The sequence below is a fragment of the Sinohyriopsis cumingii genome, chromosome 7 (assembly GCF_028554795.1).
Source record: "Sinohyriopsis cumingii isolate HCF-2022 chromosome 7, ASM2855479v2, whole genome shotgun sequence".
Taxonomy (NCBI): Eukaryota; Metazoa; Mollusca; class Bivalvia; order Unionida; family Unionidae; genus Sinohyriopsis; species Sinohyriopsis cumingii.
Genome location: NC_142967.1, coordinates 136037669 through 136059104, shown reverse-complemented (window position 1 = coordinate 136059104; position 21436 = coordinate 136037669). Strand labels below are relative to the sequence as shown.

General features: G+C 37.1%; 1 protein-coding gene across 1 annotated transcript in view; it reads right to left on the bottom strand.

Annotated features, from left to right (window-relative positions):
• Positions 1 to 85: 85 nt before the first annotated feature.
• Positions 86 to 21436, bottom strand: part of LOC149796200 (uncharacterized) — a 64769-nt gene continuing 43418 nt past the window's right edge. Inside the window, exons 5-10 of the mRNA XM_089966149.1 lie at positions 12724 to 13638; positions 10406 to 11568; positions 9288 to 9591; positions 6896 to 7020; positions 5108 to 5226; positions 86 to 4328 (exon numbers count right to left, since the gene is read on the bottom strand). Coding sequence (XP_089822275.1) covers positions 4120 to 4328; positions 5108 to 5226; positions 6896 to 7020; positions 9288 to 9591; positions 10406 to 11568; positions 12724 to 13638 — 2835 coding nt within the window. The 3' untranslated portion in view covers positions 86 to 4119. The remainder of the gene's footprint in view (positions 4329 to 5107; positions 5227 to 6895; positions 7021 to 9287; positions 9592 to 10405; positions 11569 to 12723; positions 13639 to 21436) is intronic.

Sequence of the window (21436 nt, the reverse complement as noted above, 5' to 3'; positions counted from 1 at the left end):
CCCCCTCTGATGGTCTCACCCGGTGCGGTCTGCACACCCCGCACCTTCCAAGTCACGCCACAGAATTTTCACTATCATTAAAACATTTTCTTACGTCATCAATCTTTATTTCCTAAACGGGAAATCAAACTACTGAACTACAAAACAAATAATATACCCACAGATTTTAACAAGTACTTATGAATATGAAACAGTACTACATACTTATGAACATACATGTAAATAAGACGTGCGTTTGTGGATACATAATTGCTTCTCCTGTACTAATGAGAATATATAACATTATAATTGCTAGGTTTTGAGCAATTAATGATCGTCCCTCAAATGAATATGACATGCTTTTATAAATATATGGGGTTAGAGTCCATGTTGAAGAACAAACAAAATGAAAATCTATTTGGGGTTAAAGTCCGTATTGAATAATAAAAATAAAATAAAAATCGACATGAAGTTAGAGTGCATATTGAATAAGAAAAAATAAAAATCGATGTGGTGTTAGGTTGCATATTAAATAACAAAAGATGAAAATTTACAAAGGGTTACAGTGCATTTATAATACAAAAGACGAAAATCGATATGGAGTTAGGATGTATAATGAATATCAACCCACCCACCCTAATATGAGCGAATATCTACAATCGTCTTACATGTTCTAGTGAATAATAGCTTCAACTAATTTTTAATTACACAAATATCATATATTAATGCTAACGATTTGATTTATTTCAATAAATGCACACCTCTTTCAATTTTATACATATTATTAGTGATACTCATTTCAAGATGCACCCATGATCTGTAATCGTCATCGTAATTTACGTGGATGGTTGCTCAGACTTTCCAAAACTGATTGATTTCTAAAGGATCTAAATCGAGGTTGTGTATAACATCAATGCATTAGCCACACATCGAGGTTGTGTATAACAGCAATGCATTAGCCACATATCGTGGTTGTGTATAACAGCAATGCATTAGCCACATATCGTGGTTGTGTATAACAGCAATGCATTGGCCACACATCGAGGTTGTGTATAACACAATGCATTAGCCACACATCGAGGTTGTGTATAACAGACATGCATTAGCCACACATCGAGGTTGTGTATAACAGCAATGCATAAGCCACACATCGAGGTTGTGTATAACAGCAATGCATAAGCCACACATCGTGGTTGTGCATAACAGAAATACAGTAGCCACACTTCGAGGTTGTGTATAACAGAAATGCATTAGCCATACATCGAGGCTGTGTATAACAACAATGTATTAGCCACACATCGCGGTTGTGTATAACAGCAATTCATTAGCCACACATCGTGGTTGTGTATAACAGCAATGCATTAGCCATACATCGAGGTAGTTTTTAACAGCAATGCATTAGCCACACATCGAGGTTGTATTTAACAGCAATGCATTAGCCATACATCGAGGTTGTGTTTAACAGCACTGCATTAGCCACACATTTTGATTGAGTATAACAGCAATGCATTAGCCAGACATCGTGGTTGTGTTTAACAGCAATGCATTAGCCATACATCGAGGTAGTTTTTAACAGCAATGCATTAGCCACACATCGAGGTAGTTTTTAACAGCAATGCATTAGCCATACATCGAGGTAGTTTTTAACAGCAATGCATTAGCCACATATCGAGGTTGTGTTTAACAGCACTGCATTAGCCACACATTGTGGTTGAGTATAACAGCAATGCATTAGCCACACATCGTGGTTGTGTTTAACAGCAATGCATTAGCCATACATCGATGTTGTGTTTAACAGCACTTCATTAGCCATACATTGAGGTTGTGTTTAACAGCAATGCATTAGCCATACATCGAGGTAGTTTTAAACAGCAATGCATTAGCCACACATCGAGGTAGTGTATAACAGCAATGTATTAGCCATAGATCGAGGTTGTGTTTAACAGCACTGCATTAGCCACATATTTTGTTTGTGTATAACAACAATGCATTAGCCATACATCGAGGCTGTGTATAACAGCAATGTATTAGCCAAACATCGTGGTTGTGTATAACAGCAATACATTTGCCACACATCGTGGTTGTGTATAACAGCAATGCATTAGCCATACATCGAGGTAGTTTTTAACAGCAATGCATTAGCCACACATCGAGGTTGTATTTAACAGCAATGCATTAGCCATACATCGAGGTTGTGTTTAACAGCACTGCATTAGCCACACATTTTGATTGAGTATAACAGCAATGCATTAGCCAGACATCGTGGTTGTGTTTAACAGCAATGCATTAGCCATACATCGAGGTAGTTTTTAACAGCAATGCATTAGCCACACATCGAGGTAGTGTATAACAGCAATGCATTAGCCATACATCGATGTTGTGTTTAACAGCACTGCATTAGCCACACATCGTGGTTGTGTATAACTGCACTGCATTTGCCACACATACTTTACTGCAAATTTGATTTCTAAATACATAAATGAGCCGCTAACGATATGTGTATCCAAATTGCTGTCTTTTATTATTTCCATTTGCTTGATACTGTGCACACGCGAATTGAGTGTATGCTAATAAAGAAAGGTAAACAAGACGGACACATTACGATTCAGTTCTGTTTTAAATATAACCTCTTGCAAGTCCACGTTGATTGCTGCTGTTAACGCATTTTGAAAACCATCATGAGAACTGGTTCATGACGAGAATTGGTAAGAAGCCAGTATGAAGTAATCTATCACAGTATTAACTTTCGTCCCGTGTGTTACTAAGAAATGATACTGATCATATGCAGTACTGCAAAAGATTCTTTTGTATGCCTGGCTCGCATCAAATACGCAAAAGATTCTTTTGTATGCCTGGCTCGCATCATTTACGCAAAAGAGTCTTCTGTATGCCTGACTCGCATCAAATACGCAAAAGATTCTTTTGTATGCCTGGCTCGCATCATATACGCAAAAGATTATTTTGTATGCCTGGCTCGCATCATATACACAAAAGAGTCTTTTGTATGCCTGGCTCGCATCATATACGCAAAAGAGTCTTTTGTATGCCTGGCTCGCATCATATATCTCAGTAAAAATATAATATTATTGCTCGTACCTATCTCAAAGACTGTAATATTTGTTTGTACAACTATCAATTAGTTTTTTGTGCGCTGTGGATTCATTGTAAGATTACATTCATAAGTAATTGTACTAGAGCATATCAAAGTATTGTTCCCAAGTAATACATTTTGCTAACTGGTTAATCTATTGAAATGATATAATGTGGAGAAGGAAGTTATGTATAATTTACCTCATTATATACATATTGTTTGACGGGATCGAACGTAGACTAAACTGAGTCTGTCTGCATATAACACCGATTCAGTTGCATTACTTATTTGGTGATGTGTTAGTCGTGATGGAATATGGACTGGTGAGTGAGGGCAAGGCGATGGGTGCCGTCTACCCGAGGACCTGGGTTCGAATCTCCGTAGAGTACTAATTAAAAAATTATCTAACATGTATGACAGTATTATTTATATTAAATATTAATTCTGCCTACTATTATCAATCATTCTCCTATAGAATCCAGGGATAGCACTTTCCATTCTGTTCCGGTGAATATATAATTATCTCTCTCTCTCAAGATATATATATATATATATATATATATATATATATATATATATATATATATATATATATATATATATATATATATATATATATATATATATATAAATGCTCGAATGACTATACTCAATCCTTCGTTGATTGAATAGTAAATTTGTTGGCTCTAAAAGGACAATTTCTTCAATAGATCATCGATTTTAGATTAGCCATTCCTAAATAATGGATGTTGTATTTAAGCTATGTTGAAAAACCTACCCTAAAGATGCAAGTTTTTTTTTCTCAATAAGCACTAAAACAGTTGAAACAATGGTCTACACTTGAAAAGAATCAACAATATGTAAATTATTTTCTTACACCTATTTAACATCTTCATGACTTAAAGTGTTTTGTTTTCTTCTTTTTCCTTAATTACCCAATTGGCATCGTTAATTATTTTTGATGATAATTTCCACGGGCTTAACAAGGAAAGTTTTATGTTTTTCTTCAATTTTTTTTTCCTTGTCGTTGATTACGATTGGCGTCTCCTCTAGTCTTCGATATGATTTGTTATGTCTTCTTTGATCTCGAGCTGACTGGGATAGTTACGTATGTACAAGTCTTGTTCTGTAGGGTACAGATTTGACGCATGTTGGGTAGGACCATCGGAAGATGACCCTTCGGAAGTATCCGTCCTATCAGTGCTCGAATAAACAGGGGTTATATATGGGCTTGCGTAGTTATCCTCTCGACCCACACCTATGTAAACAGGGATAAAAAGTACAATTATAATTGAGGTCTTATAGCTAACTTAGATCCACTTGGACAGTGGTCGGCATATCTTATTCTCATTAAGAAATCTAATTAAGTTTCTCGGAATAGAGAGTCTAGTGTACATATCAGCTATAATTTCTGATACGGACAACTCTGTCTTCAGTAATACCGATTTAAAATTAGATAAAGCACCCACTCACTTGTAAAACACGCAAAAGGAAATTTAATATTTTTAAACAAAATATCAGATGAATTACATATATAGATTTCAGGGCGAAGCTTGTGCGCCCGAACGTCCTGCGTGAACACATCCCCATTTTTTTAATTTTATACCAATGGCCATAACTATTTTTAATCTTGAGAATAATTCATCTGACTATTGAATCAGTTTTAAAAAAAAGGATGTATCCCATATTTTTGCACGAACAGACAGTCTGTTGTCATACTACGAAAAATGGTTATGAAAGACTATGAGCAATTTAAGTCAGTCCACTAAAACAGCCAACAGATATAATGTCGAAATATGCATATGTTCTTTATAAAGAAAACTAAGAACTATTCCCAAATATTTAATGCTGTTAACATCGAACTGAATTTTTCTTATATTATTAAACAATTTTTGACATCTTTTAAAACAATTTAAACAGGGTTTAAATTGTGTCAGCGAAATTAAGCAAGAATTAGGCATGCTTGTTACATGGAACTGATATTAAACACACACACACACACACACACACACACACACACTTCAAACTTAGCCATACCTTTATGTCTAAGCTTAAACAGGAGAAAGATCACTGCTGCTATTAAGAGAATGGAGATAACTATCAAAGCGATGGTGGAGTACAGAAATCCTACGCTCGGCGTAGACGTGGTCTCAGACCTGCAATGCAAAATATCCTGTTTCTTACTATTCGACACAGATTCATTAGAAACGCACACTATTTCGTGCAAGAAAGACAGGAATCGAGGTAGGGTGAACTATTACCAGAAGAATACAAATACGTGATGAAGATCCACTTAATTATGACACGCTGATGAGTCTATTGTCGATGAAGCAATACAAGATATTATAATCGCGGAGCTGCATTAGTTTATAAAACTGTGAATTCACTTTCGGCAGCGTTTTCTATTGCCTGTTCCAAGATTTCTTACGGATCTTGTTCACTGATCTTTGTATTGTGTGTAGTGTTTGTGTTAGGTTGGTTACATGCTTGTGCCATATTTCCTGTATATATATATATATATATATATATATATATATATATATATATATATATATATATATATATATATATATATATATATATATATATATATATATATATATATATATAACTGCCCCAAATAGCGTCATATATATGGTTTAATTTACTGGAAACAAAAGTTCTATCATTAAAAATGCGTGTCTTATGTGTACCAGTCATGACAGAAACCATGTTCACCTCGTATGTCGCTATCTATACAATTGCTGCATTGTGGGTTTTTTTATTAAAAAAATTGGATATAGCACAGCGATATTCATACTTGACTCTATAAATTTCAAACATAAGTCGCATACAGTAGCTTACAAGTAATGTGAAAGGAAGTTTTAGATTCTAAATTTGAGCAACGTAAATGAAAACGAGTAAATTTATTTTTAAATAGCAATTAGCCCAGACTGAGAAGTCCAGATAAATTACTTCCTAAATATTTACGGTGTTTTGCATGTTGTCTTCAGTCACGTGCTTCATTAAGACTTTTAATATTTTTCTTTAGTCTAAACTCATGCCTGAAATTGTCTATACTGTATTGTTCTACTTTAAATGGTTCACGCTATTTATTTCTTAAAGGTACATACCCTGTTGCCGTAGAGCATTATGTTACCGTAAGGGGGCGCTCACCAGTTATTATGTACTTTTGAAATAGTGACGTATGTAAAGTGAAGTTGTTCGCATTTAAAACATGCACAATGGAGAGAATGTTGGCATACCTCTATGCTACATTAATATAATGTGGATGATATTTCTTTCGATATTGTACTTTTGGAAATTGTACATGATTTAAGCACACTGCTAAATAAAATGACTGCTCCCTTGTGCTAAAAAATCAGCCTGAATTAGTCTAAAGTACACTATCCATAGCAGCTATTAAAATAGGGAAAATGAATTTTACCAGACTAGACAATGCCAGCTTCTGAAAGTGCAATGAATGAATTACCAAATATATAAAATGTATTAAAAAGAAAGTTATCTGCTCTTTTTTATACAATTTACCTCTGAAGTTCAGGAAGTGAAAATAACCAAGTAGAGCTAGCACTTTTTTGAAAGATGCACATCTGGAGTAAGGCCAAGCTGTATACTCTATAACCCATATTACACCCATCAATCATACATCAAAATAAAGGGAATTAAAGGTTCTTTGAGTTATACCTAGGATATACAAGGTCTTTTTTAAATAGCCAGTATAACCAGTGAGGAAATCCGGGGAAATTCTTTTTCTTTAAAATTCTAACCTATGCAAAATACTTAACTGTAGAGCGCCACCTAAAGCATTCTGTTAAAGGTACATACCCTGTTGCCGTAAAGCATTCTGGACACAAACTTTTATCGTCACACTTGAGATTTGACTCGCCTTGGATATTCATAGAGTTTTCCCATTTGTCTTTATCCCAATAGAATGGAACCGATCGTCCAATCTAAAGTTATATATATATAAAAAGAATTTATTATATTAGTGTATGTCTTTCTTTCACATTTTCCAAAGAAAGAAACATCAAGATACTTCTTTTGCTAAAATACATGTGCCCTGTACGGTTTACGAGGTATGTTCAAGCCTGTATACCACTGCATTATTCTATTCTTACGTCGTTTTGCGTAACTTTCAGGCTAAGGTGTAAGTTATGTTTTCGTTATGAAGTTAGAAGAATTAAGTCCGTGCATTAAAAGAAAACGAGGTTTAATTTTTTCGTTAAGCATTTCTGAAGCATACATCCTAACGTTGCTTAAAAATAATAACTTCATTAATATATGGTACGATTTATTGCATTATATTGTATACGTCTGACTAATATCAATTACAGAAAATTTTAACTTCCTTATCCTTTATTTAGATTTATGTTTCTTTCGATGCTGAATAATAGTGTGTTTTTATCAAATCAGAAACTTTAGGAAATACAGACTAGAATTATAATAGTACAAGGAAGTATTGTCAACCATCCATCGTGGCAAAATATAACTTTGTGATGCCTTTCGCACCCTTATTGAGAACATTTGTGAAGTATGGTTCTTTCTTACCATCAGACCTTCTTTAGCCTTTCATCAACTCGCATCATAGGTACGTCGTCTTTCCCCTAGCCTTTCAACACCTAGCTTTTCAACACTCGCCTCATATATACGACTTTCTCTAGCCTTTCAACACATAGCGTGATAGATACGACTTTCGCTAGCCTTTCAGCACATAGCATCATAGGTACAAGTTTCTCTAGCCTTTCAACGCCTAGCATCATAGATACGACTTTCTCAAGCCTTCCGCTACCTTGCACCATAGGTACGAATTTCCCTAGCCTTTCAACACAGCATCATAGATACAACTTTCCATAGTCTTTCAACACATATCATCATGGATACAACTTTCTCGAGCATTTCAACACCTAGCGTCATAGGTATGAGTTTATCTAGCCATTCAACACCTCGCATCATATATACGACTTTCTCTAGGCTTTCAACACCTCACATCATAGGCACGAGTTTCTCTAGACTTTCAACACTTGCATCATATCCACTTTCCCTAGCCTTTCAACACCTAGCATCATAGATACAACTTTCTCTAGACTTTCAACACCTAGCATCATAGATACGACTTCCCAGGGTTTCATAGATACGAGTTTCTCTAGCCTTGCAACACCTTGCATTATAGATACGACTTTCTCTAGCCTTTCAACACCTCGCATCATAGGTACGAGTTTCTCTAGACTTTCAACACCTGCATCATAGACACTTTCCCTAGCCTTGCAACACCTAGCATCATAGATACGACTTTCTCTAGCCTGTCAACACTTCGCATCATAGATACGTTTATCTAGCCTTTCAACACCTCACATTATAGGTACGAGTTTCCCTACCTTTTCAACACCTAGTATCATAGATACGACTTTCTCTAGTCTTTTAATGCCTAGCATCATGGATACGTTTGTCTAGCCTTTCAACACCTTGCATCATAGGTAAGAGTTTCTCTAGACTCTCAACACTTGCATCATAGACACGACTTTCCCTAGCCTTTCAACACCTAGCATCATAAATACAACTTTCTCTAGCCTTTCAAAACCTAGCATCTTAGATGCTACTTTCCATAGGTTTTCAACACCTTGCATCATCGGTACGAGCTGCTCTTGCCGTTCAACACCTTGCGTCATAGACACAACTTTCCCTATCCTTTCAACATTCGCATCATAGGTACGAGTTTCTATAGCCTTTCAACATCTCGCATCATAGGGACGAGTTTCTCTTGACTGCACAAATGACATATCAGCCATGCTACTAAACTTTCCCGAATTCATTGTTCGTTCCGCTATTCCGCCAAGTCAAAGCTAATCATATCAATCGTTCTCCGCTACACGTTAAACGACTGAATTCAGTTAACATATGTAATTCTCATCTCTACCCCTTCAGGGTTTCTATTCTAAACAGGAAAACAAATCGAGCTTTCTACTGTATGCACTACGTATTTTGTTGTCAGTTTGTTTATTTTGTTTCTTGCGGCAATCAGAGCGTCTCTATTCTTGAACTAACATAACTGGAAGCCATGGCATAGTTTATCAAAATACTATAATTCAAGGAAAATTTGTTTTGATATTAGAATTGTTTGCTTTTGATTTGCCTAAAGTATTATTTTACAACCTTTGTTGCAGAGGACAATAACACACTATACAATACTTTTAAATGTACTACAAGATCGCAAACTTACCGAGGTATACTTCACTTCACCTGCTTGCTTTTCCACCATATAAATGTTGTATCCCAGTAATCCATCGCCGTTTTGGTCAAATATATATTCTTTATTCCCATTTCCGCGTATGTCTAACTGTACTTGTTTGATTTGTTTAACAAGATCCATTGTATTTGTACGATACTTGTCGCAGATTGATGTAGTTTGTCCACATTGCTCTTTTAGCGTCTGTGACGCTGCTGTCAATAGAGCATAAACTGCGTTCTCGACGAAAGGTACCCAAAAATCAATTTTGTAATCGGGTGTGAGGACGTCATTGACACTGAAATGGACAAGAAACCAACAATGACCCCAACATAGCGTCTAAGTTCCATGTTAACATATTAAAATGACTAAAATTACCACCACCACCATTACAAACTACCATTACTGCTACTACAAAATACTACTCCTACTACCAACACAGCCGCTGCAGGATGTATGGTTCATATTACACACATACGACCTCTGCTTCGTAAGGAAGTCGAGATGTACAGCGTAAGTGCCAATTTAATGGAGAAAGTAAAAAAAAAATATAATAGTTTAGAAAATTAATTGTGAGATATGTCGGGCTCTGGCCAATAGATGGTATCTGGCTGTGGATTAACCTTTCCTACTGATTTAAAGGAAGACCTTATAAACCGCCATTCCTGCTGTAAAAAAGTACCCTGTTTATTCTATTAGAATGTTATGTTGACCCCATTTTAGACGAGGTTTTACTTTCCAGATTAACTATTGCTATTAGTTTTGATGTTGATAATACTTTTTGTACTACTTTCACTGAACTCATTATTGCCGTTCAGCTTCCAGGCTATAACGACACCTAATGATTAACGTACATTTATTGACAAAACTGCTCGCTGAAAGGATTTTCTATTTGATGGCTGAAAAGTTTCACGAAAGGATGTGTTTTAATTCCGGGAAAGAGAAATAAAAAAATAGGAAAAAGAGATTACATCTCATATTCATCAACAGTTTTGTTTCTGCTATTAACACTGCAAGATTCTTATCAACGCATTTTTACCCTTTCGCTGGATTTCCTACTTACAAACACAATTATCATTATACTTTTATTATTCCTGCTTTTTAATTGATACCTGCATGGCTTAGAAGCTGACTTGTTAAAACTCCACTCAAAATGACAATTCAGTTCCTTCTCCATGAATTTTTGCAGCCATGGATTAGCATCTTGGCCAGTTGTCCTCAAGTTTAACATGTGTTCCCTGAACTTTTGATTCACAGGTAGGTCTATTGATAGTGTTATAGTTCCGATCAAATTTTTTACGTCTTGAAGTATTGGTCGTGTTCCCCATTCTTCTGAAGCAATGAATATGAATTCATGTGGACCAGTCAGTTCCTCTAACGAAGGTACCAGCCATTCATGGTGAGAAGTGCTGAGAAAGAGTACAACAACTTTTGCTGATGAAAAATCTCTGATTCTTTGAACGATGACACTTTGATTCAAGCTTGGAAACAAAGAAAGAGTGATAATCTGGGCAACACAGACTGAAATTGTATGAGCTGATTCTAGTATCGCATTCTTGCCTCCGTTGCCGTAAGCAGAATCAGTGTTGATAATTTGGATGTAATTTGCTCCCATGCCCTTAATAATATCAAGCATAGCTTGTGCCTGCAGGACATCTGAACTAGTCAAACGTAAGAAATACGGAAATAATGTCCTGTTGCTCAAAACAGGTGCAGTAGACCCATAAGCAATCTGAACATATCTTGTTTCTGTCAAAACATCTGCGACTGCAATACTTATATCGCTTGTCCATTCTGCGATAAAGCCAAGGACTTTGTTCATTATCTGAGAGAAGCGTCCTTCCCCATTTGGAATGCCATATCTGTACAGAGTAAGAAGTCTCTCCTTTATTATGAGAGGATGAATGCAGCTGTCAATTATGACCACTCCTACATTAGCATCAGGTACTCTAACCCCAGATTGATATTTAGATTGCTGAGTTGCAAAATTTATTGCTTCTACTATGTCCATTCCTCCTAATTTTAGATCACCACATTGCATTGGAGCTGATCCACGAACATGGACGGGAGCGACAGCAACAATGTATAGGTCTCCAGGAATTATAAAATCAGGGTTTGTTTCGTTGCTCATGCAGCTAGCGCACAATGATCCGTTGCTGCACTGACCTTTCCTGATTTTGTTCCACGGAAGTTCTGTGTATGTAGGATACTTGTAATCCTTTATATCAGCATTTAAAAGTGTCAGTTTTTGAGAGAGTCTGTCGTAGTTACCAACCTGTAATAAAAACACAATGCAAATGGTTTATATAATTTGGATCCAATTACAGGTGTCGTATATACTCATTTAAATGTTCAATCAAACTGCAAATACCAAAGACCCTGATTTGTTGTCGCATAATGCGCTGACAGATCCGGGTCAGTGTTGTTTGTTCTACTGGTTACTCCATAATAAACCGCAAAGACCAAGATCTGAATGCGCATTATGCGATGGCAGATCTGGGTCTGTGTAGTTTGTAGTTGAGCTTGACTTATACTTGAGTATATACGGTCTTTTCAATGTGTGTTAGTCTCGCATCTTGTAAATGTAGAAAAAGAATTTATTATGTTTATATCATAGATCGCCTGCTTTGCCATTCAGTGAACAGCTGTTTTGTGTTAGTTGGTCCTGTCCAAACGTAAACTATACCAAAAAACATATCAATTCATTTTTGACAACTCTCCCGTTATAATTATGGAACATTTAGAAAACAATTTATATTCATATTTTTTAAAAATTTTGACGCTTGTACTAAGACAACCTCTGTTTCGAATTATAATAGGCACATCCAAACTTTCTCTAAACTTTTCATCAAGTTCATTGGTGGCACAGTAATTATTGCTTTCTACCGATCTGGAATCGGTCCTTTACCTGGCATGATATAACCATCATTGTGCTATTGTGCCAGTGTGTGTGTGTGTGTGTGTGTGTGTGTGACTAGGATTTTTAACGTAGCTTTAACAATTTTTCAGTCATATCGCTACGATGTTTGCAGTGTGGCAGTTTCTAGTGATGTCTCGCACTGGGGCATCATGCCGCAGACATGTAGCATTATGTCTCACCCAGTCACATTATCCTGCCACACCAGTCCTAGCACTAACCTCTTAACACTGAGCGCCTAGCAAGGTAGCTGTTAGTACCATTTTTGTAAGTCTTTGGTATGACTCGGCCGGCGTTCAAACCCACGACCACCCGCTTCCGAGGCGGACGCTCTAACCATTGTGCGATTAAATGCTTTTATATATATATATATATATATATATATATATATATATATATATATATATATATATATATATATATATATATATATATATATATATATATATATATATATATATAAAGAACCATCAAAATGAATTTGTTGTAGAAAACAGTAGGATTTATTCTCACCTCTTTGAAGCAATCGTCTCTATTGACGCTCGTATAAGCCTGACAATTATACACTACATACGAAGTAGGTCCTTGCTGAAGGACAGCATCTACAGAGCCGTTGAAACTCACTGAACTGCCCTTAAAATATTTTTTAAGCCATGGAAAGTCGTCAAGAGCAACTTCATTATATGCCAACTTATTGATTATTTCACTTCGCTTAACGTTCACAAATGAGGGACACAAATTCTGTCCGCACTTATCAGCATGCACCCACTTAATTGCATCTACCAGTACTACGGTGGCTTGAATAGCATAATCCAAAAATGGAGAGGAGACCAAAATTGGATCCGAAAAGTTCGATGATAATGGATCACATGTCATCCCAACTGAACTTTTGCACTTCTCATTTAGCCATCGTTCAGATACATTCAAGAGTAACATGTTTTCTTTTGACGCTTCTGTGAGTTTCGTCCAATTTTTAAATAAAGAAGCCCAGTAAATTTCAAAAGTTTCTATTTTTCTTTTCGGCGGATTGAGGGCAAACGATCCTGCTAGAACAGTTGGCCAATTTACAGAAAACACACCTGCATCCATCGCTCCCTCAGAGAGAATAAGGATTGGAATAGTCGGCAAGTCATTCAGAGATTTATTTATAGCATAAAGAAAACTAGAGCCGAGCTTTGTCCCTCCAAATACTACAATTCCATTAGTTGGAGATGATCGATTCAAAAGTGAAATCAACGCGTCCTGAAGTCTTGATATCGTATCTTGTTGACTGAGTTGGGTGTCGACTGGAATCTTTTCCGTCAAGCAAATTCCTCGCTTTTTTGACAGCCTATCCAACTCAGTCACCCCTTCACGTCCATAAATGTCATCGTCATAAATCATTGCAAAGTAGGTCCAGTTCATCTCGATCATCAGCAGTTCCATTGCCTAAAAATTTAAATCATATATTTTACAACCAACACTTAATAAAAAGTATTTCAAAGACCATTACTTGATTTTATTGTTTCAACCAGATATATTTTGTCTTCAGTTTCTTGTACCTTATTATCTTAATTTTTGAGGCAATTCTATGAAGCCATTCTTTTATGTCATTCAAATTCGACACTATATAAGCTTTACATTTGATAATAGACACTCTTACTTTAATGCAAATGTCAAAAGGTATACATGCTAATTCTTCAAATACCGTAAACTTTGATATAGTCGGACTCATTTAAATGCTGCAATAACTTTAAAGGATATTTTTGGAGAACATTATTTTAGCCATACGTACAGCGAGTATGAATGTTAAGTTGCTGACACATGTATCAACAAATAAATGTTGGAGGCCACTTAAATAAGAAATGTTAATACAGAATTGTTTATGTTAGTAGAATAAAGGATCAGTAGCAAGCAGATCCTGTCTATATATTATATATATAATGAAAAAGTAAACAAGAAAGATACGTTCAAGAAAGTGACCGTGTTTTACAAAAACAAGGTTCATCAAACACTAATGAACGAAAATATCTAATTATATTTTCGTCTTCAAAAGAAAGGCGTCGGTAGCCAAAATAATCGGTAGAAAATTTAATAAATAAATAGAACTTTAGAAAAGATTTTTGTTCTCCAAAATTCATAGAAGTTCCTTATGTTACTTCCGTTCTGAAGGATATATATTGTGGCATCTATTATAAGCAATACTGCATCTTTAAGCGTCTTACGATGACTGCTTGTATTGTTGCAATATTTTATACAATAATTACATTCCTATTACTACCACTACCATAAATATTCATATATCTGTTCAAATATTTCCAAGAAGATAATATTATGACTTTGAAAAAAGTACTCAATATTTTGATGAAAATAGACTCATTTAGTCAATGATTAAGAGAAAACCAAAATAAACAAAATAATTAACGATTTTAACTCATTGTGTATGGAACAAAGATTTGTGAGAACAATAAAAATGTCAGATTCATATGTAACATTGTAGATAGGAGAAATGGAAGAAAATATTAAATGTTTCGATGAGGTGAGAAAATAAAAAGGCTGTCGATTTTATGGAGCCTCGAAATGCACACTACAAACGATGTAGAAACTTTAAAGATATCATTAAGATGAACCGGTATTATAGTGGACATAATTACAATCTCAGATAATACAACCAGAGGGTTTCGTCCTAATTATGAAAAATAATAGGTTGTAATAGTACAAATTTGGATCAAGCAAAAGTCCATTTAGATTTATCAATTAGACTCTGAGTGAGTATACAGAAAGAGATCACGTTATATAAATGGGTTGCACAAAACACTGCCTATAAATACGATGATACAAGATTAAAGTAAAAGTAAAGTCCAAAGGGTGTATGATGTATAAGGAACAAAACTGATTGGAAGTGAGTCGTAATACGATTAATATTACCTTGACAGATCATAATATTTTTCTGATATTTGAACCTTAAGCAGAAGAGAATCATCATGATAGCAAATATATATAATAAAGCAAGCAAGAGCCGAAAATATAAGTCTTCGTCACGGCAATTCAATAATTACTTAAACTCTCGTAATGGGCCCTGTGTCTATTAATACTAGATAGTAATTTCAGATGAGAATACAAAGAAACCAAAAATTTCCAAACAATGTAATGGATTGGAGTGATGAAAATGCATTTGCCAGAATTTTAAAAGCACCTTTTGGGGTGAAAACAGGACTATTTCAAGATCATTCTATAGCATCAGAAAAATCCTTAAAAAAGGCTGATTTATCGCAATAAAATTAGAAAGTGATTAAATGTAGCATGTTGTAAAACCATCAGTTTTTAAATTAGCGTGAACATTAAAAGGCAATCAAAGATCCGTTTTACACTCATAATTTAAAGTAGTATGCTTGACTAGATTAGAGTCAAGAAAGATGCATAGAGCTTTTTATGGGGTTTAGACGTTTTAAGAATACTTCAGTAACTTCCCATTGGTTGGGCTAGGTCACATGAATAGGTAAGTTAGACGCAAAATAGGTTATGTGATCTGTCACGCTGGGCATATTGTGAAATAAGAGTCGTAATATTAGGTGCATATAAGGAGAGAACTGAGCAATCAGATTCATTCTGATTGTTGGAGTTATCCTCATTTCTTGTGTTCCTGTGACAAGTTTGCAGACGTGTTTTATGTTGTACTCAGATATTATTCAAGAGGAAAACCACATTTGTTTGGACTTTTCATTGACAATAGAAAGTGTTCATTATTTGGACTGTGATAATATTTTGGAATTATTGAGAATTATTTGAAGTAATTCTGGACGACGCCATCTTGACAACGTCACGATTCTTAGCGGACATATCCGGTTTTGAAATTTGTACAGAATTTTTCATTCATTTTGAGCTTTCATATAAGTTTTCAGGATTGGTATGGATTCACATTATAATACTGTCAGTTCCTCTCACATTTCATTTATGACTTTGATAATTAAATTCTTTGTTAAGTTTTACAAAACTTGTTGGTTTCGCTTCTTTCTGTTACTTAGTTTGTGGTCATAGAGTCGTAACATTGTGATTCTTATAAAGTGTATTGGTTACTCTCGTTGCGGTTAAATATTATCAGAGTTATTGTTAATCGGTGTGAAATAAACAAATTCTAACGATATTAATTAGACCTAGCTTTATTTATAATGACATCTTGTGTAGGATGGTTGCGCTCATCTCATCAACTTTTTCTCTTGTGAATTAATTTGTTGATATAACATTATCCTTAAAATTGTTTTTTTTTCTTCCTGCTGGTGTTGTAATTATTCCAATGTTAAATATATAACATTTCTAATGCCGACTTTAAAATACTTTTCAGGATCAATTTCTCTTGTTTTTTCACGCAGTATCTAGCTCTTCTAAACTCCTTCTGCGCGATTCATATATGATATTTGTTAAAGTACCTGCAGCATCTATAATTCTCCCATGTCTGCTGAGACCCAGAAAGAGTTTGTATATCTATATGTGAACCGGGCGTTGTACAGAGGAAACGAACACAACACCCTCGGTCGTGGGGTTTATTTAGCGTCAACGATACAAGACAATAGAAAAACAGGAAAGAAAACCTACAAAGATGTGTTGTGATGTGATGTGATTTGGATTTTTAATGTAGCTTTAACAATTTTTCAGTCATATCGCTACGATGCCTGCATTGTGGCAGTTTATAATGATGTCGAGCACTGGGGCATCATACCGCAGACATGTAGCATGATGTCCCACCGAGTCACATTATCCTGACACCAGGTCGACCAGTCCTAACACTAACCTCTTAATGCTGAGCGCCAAGCGAGGCAGCTCTTAGTACCAGTTTTCTAAGTCTTTGGTATGACTCGGCTAGGGATCGAACCCACGATCTCCCGCATCCGAGACGGACGCTCTAACCAATAGGCCACCGGAGCGGTCGCCTACAATGAACACAACAAATACATAATATACGGTACTACAAACGAGACAAATACGATACACAACTCGCACGTTGGTATTACAATATACATCACCACGATAATATAAAAACGACAACTTACCAGACACGAAGACCCTAAACATTCAGCTACCACAATTCTCGCGAATCGCATTCGTTATAATAGGCGTAGACACAATGATGAAGGTCTCGTTAGTCAAAAGACGATACGACGAGAGCCTAGGGCATTTCTTAAGTTCATATCGCTCGACGGTATCGTCCCCTTCATGCCGCTTGTGCACTGTTCGATCACTCACTAACTCACTCACGCGCTCACTCATGACAAACACGCACCTGGGTCACATACTCCCTCCCTAAGTGTAAATGTCTCCTGACATTTAACAAATGTGTGCCTGCAGCCAAAATGAAAACATTAGAAATTTAAAGGAACAAATAATCAATCAGTACTATATATCGTGTCTTCAGAAATAAATTAAAACATTAATACATGACAGTTATTCAAATACATCAAGATTTAAAAACAACCAAAAATATGAAGGTTCATCCTCTTTAGTTTAAATACAATTAAAACCATACTAGAGCGGTTTTCTATCACTACGTATTCTCTTTCTATTTATTCCGTAATGGTACTAGCGTAGGTCAGCCCCAGTGGGATTCGAACCCACCCGATTCATCCCGGAAGATCACTACCCCCCATATTTATCCATCGTTCCGCAGTAAGATTAGTTCGTAACACGGAGAACAAGTAAAAAAAATAAACGAACTACAGAGATTAAAAAGTTAAATTGCCCGGCAAAGAAAATTAAATATATAAAACTACTGAAATTGAAACTACAATTACTTACATAATGATGTTAAATTGTCTCCTTATATTTACATTTTGGTTAGATTCTCAATAAATATGATATTCAGAATCACTCTTACATACTAAATAAAAACAAAGAACGCCCGAAAGATACGTTAGGTCTCAGTAACTCACACGTAGTAAATCGTCTGCGAATACACCCAGTGGCCTAGCCGGTCGGGTGGTTTTCGGTCTCTGGTAGAACGCTTTACCGGTTGCTGGCCCGAGTCTTCCTGTGACACTTGTGGTGCTGGTGGGCTCTGAACTAATCTCATGAACTGACGCTCTGGGTCTCCCGCTCATACGGTCAGGTTCTGAACTGACTTTTTGGTAGACACCTTTTGGTATCCGAGGTGAGTGCTCTCATGCGAGGCACGTGAGGGGGTAGACAAATGAGTTGCTGGTTCATTTAAACTATTTTCATATTGCCTAGACCCACTATTTCGAAAGGTTACGCTTTCAAGAGGCTGGCTAGTATAGGCATCGATAATAGATCAAGATCTAATATCAGAGGCGGTCCGTGTAGAGTGTTCACGGGGTCGAACAATCTCCATCCCGACCCAACCTGATCGCTTGTGTGGTATAACATACCCGAGGCTGTCTGAATCAGAACTCAGAGATTCAGAGCTCGACTCTGAAGAGGTTACTTTTTGTACACTCGGGTTCTTCCAAAATGATTTCATTGGGGCTGGATCGCAAGGAAGATAGTCAAAGGGCAAAATAATATTACGATGCAATGTGCGTACAGATTTCGGACCTGCTACCATTCTCATCTTGTATACTGGCATATCTAAATGGGGGATCAGTATCACCTGACATACGTCCTTGTTCCACTTGTCGGCTAATTTTTGTTTCCCCTTTAGTCCAACATTGCGCACTAGGACTCGGTCTCCTACTTCAAGTTTGTACTCTCGGACCTTCTCCCCGTTCTGGACCTTGTTTTTAGCATGACTATTGCTCGACTCCCTCGCCACGGCTGAGTAAGCGAATTGAAGGCGGTTTTTCAGTTTTTCCGCGTACGTGTGAGCCTCTACAGCAGCCTCGCCACAATCTGGTGTGGTACCCAGATAAGGGTCAACCGAAAGCCAGGGGTGCCACCTAAACATAAGAAAATGGGGTGAAAATCCAGTGGAATCATGCTTAGTAACATTATATTCATGGACAACTGGAGCAATGTACCACTTCCAATCTTGTTTTTTGCTCTTCCTCCAATGACAATAGCATTTTTAAGAGCGTTCCAATGAAGTGTTTGTATGCACCATTTCCCTATGCGTGAAATGGGGAGAAGCTAGACTTCTGCATGTTCGTTAATTTGCATAGCTCCTTTACAACCCTACCCTCGAAATTACGTCCCTGATCACTGAGAAGCCTTTCTAGAAAACTGTATTATCGAAAAAGTGCTCATAAAAGGCTTTAGCGGTAGTCTGAGCTGTTTGGTTGTGGAAAAGGAACGGCCTGCGCATACCTGGTGAAATGATCAGTTATCACCAAGATACTCTCAGACCCTCCCTTGGACCGTTCTAGTGACATAAAGTCTATGCAGACGAGCTCCATAGGACGAGTGATGCGAATTGGGGTTGATTTAGCCATTGCCTAACTGGAGTCTTTCATCGTATTAACGTCTGCTCCAGACCAGGCCAATAAAACCCTTGCCTAGCTAACCAAAGTGTTTTCTCCTTGCCCTGATGACCCATATCGTTATGGATAACTTTCAGGGTCAGGCTCCGGTATGGCTCTGGGATCACAAGCTGCCTGATTGATCAAGAGAAGCGGTTCTGTAGAGAACGCCGTTTTCAACTGCAAGGCGGTTACATTCACAGATAAATTTCTGCACAGACGAATTTTCTCTCCGAAGATCCTCTTCCATTGGCCGAAAACCCTTACTCTTGAGGTTAATAACTTTTGCTATTGCTTTATCGGTCAACTGTTCCCTGTTCTACTTAATGTTGTTACAACGTTCAGAGGAGAACACCTCCTCATCGACCGAATGAGGTACTGAACCATCCGAGACGCTATAAATCAAAGGAACAGAGACGCTGGCTGCATGGCAAATGGATTCCACCACGTCGGGAGACATTTGTGGAAAAAGCGAGAAGGTGTCGGCGTCAGCGTCATTTTTACCAGCTCTATATCTTAGGTAGAAGTCGTAGTTTGCTAGAGCCGCAACCTATCTATGCCCTGTAGCGTCAAGCTTTGCCGTCGAAATGACGTATGTCCATGGGTTGCTGTACGTGACCGCCTCGAAGGAGGAATCTACGAGATAGTCATGGAATTTATCCGTCACGGCCCATTTTAATGCCAAAAACTCGAGCTTATGGGATGGATAACGCTGTTAAGTGGGTCTCAATCTGCAACTCGCGTAAGCAATGACACCTTTTACACCATCTTGCTCTTGATATAGGACTGCGCCTAAACTAGAACTGCTAGCATCAGTATGCACGATAAATGGTTTAGTTTTGTTGGCAAATGCTAAGATCGGGGTTGAGGTCAACTTTTCTACAAGGGTCGCGAAAGCGGTTTCTTGGGCAGCGCCCCAAGTCCAAGGAGCTCTTTGTTTCTTTTTGTACTTATTCTTTCGAGACGCCTTGATCGTTCCATGACCCTCTAACAAATCGTTTTATGGTTGCGCTATCTGAAAAGTTATCGACAAAGCGGCAATAATACTCTGCGAACACCAAAAATTGACGCTGCTTCTTATTGCTATTAGGCGTTCGCCAAGTCCTAATAACAGTTGTTTTTTTCTGGTTCAGTATTGATACCATCAGATATATGACCTAGATAAACGACTGAAGACGTGAGCAACTCGCATTTACAGGGTTTCAGCTTAAGACCATGTTGGTGTAAGCGTGCGAACATTGCCTCTAAACGGTCCATGTGCTCATCGAACGTCTTTGAGAAAAGAGGATATCGTCTATGAGAATGAGACACTCCTTAAGGTGCATTTCACCCATGCATGTCTCCATAAGACGTTGAAATGTAGCTTCAGCGTTGCACAAACCAAACCTCATGCGGTTCGCCTCATAAAAGCCGAGTGGACCTACCGAGAAGGTTGTGTATTGTTTGTGTTCTTCTTAAGGTGCATTTCACCCATGCATTTCTCCATAAGACGTTGAAATGTAGCTTCAGCATTGTACAAACCAAACCTCATGCGGTTCGCCTCATAAAAGCCGAGTGGACCTACCGAGAAGGTTGTGTATTGTTTGTGTTCTTCCTCCATCTCGACTTGCCATTATCCTGATCTTAGGTCCAGCTCGGAGAAGAATTTGGTCCCTCGCAGTATATCGACGGTATCATCAAACCGTGGAAACATGTATGCGTCTTTCCGGGTCTTTGCATTGAGGGTCCTGTAGTCAATACAGAAACGCAGGCTGTTATCTCGTTTCCGAACCAAAACAACAGTAGAGGAGTAAGGACTATAAGATTCCCTGATTGCACCACTTATAGCATTTCCTTAATAT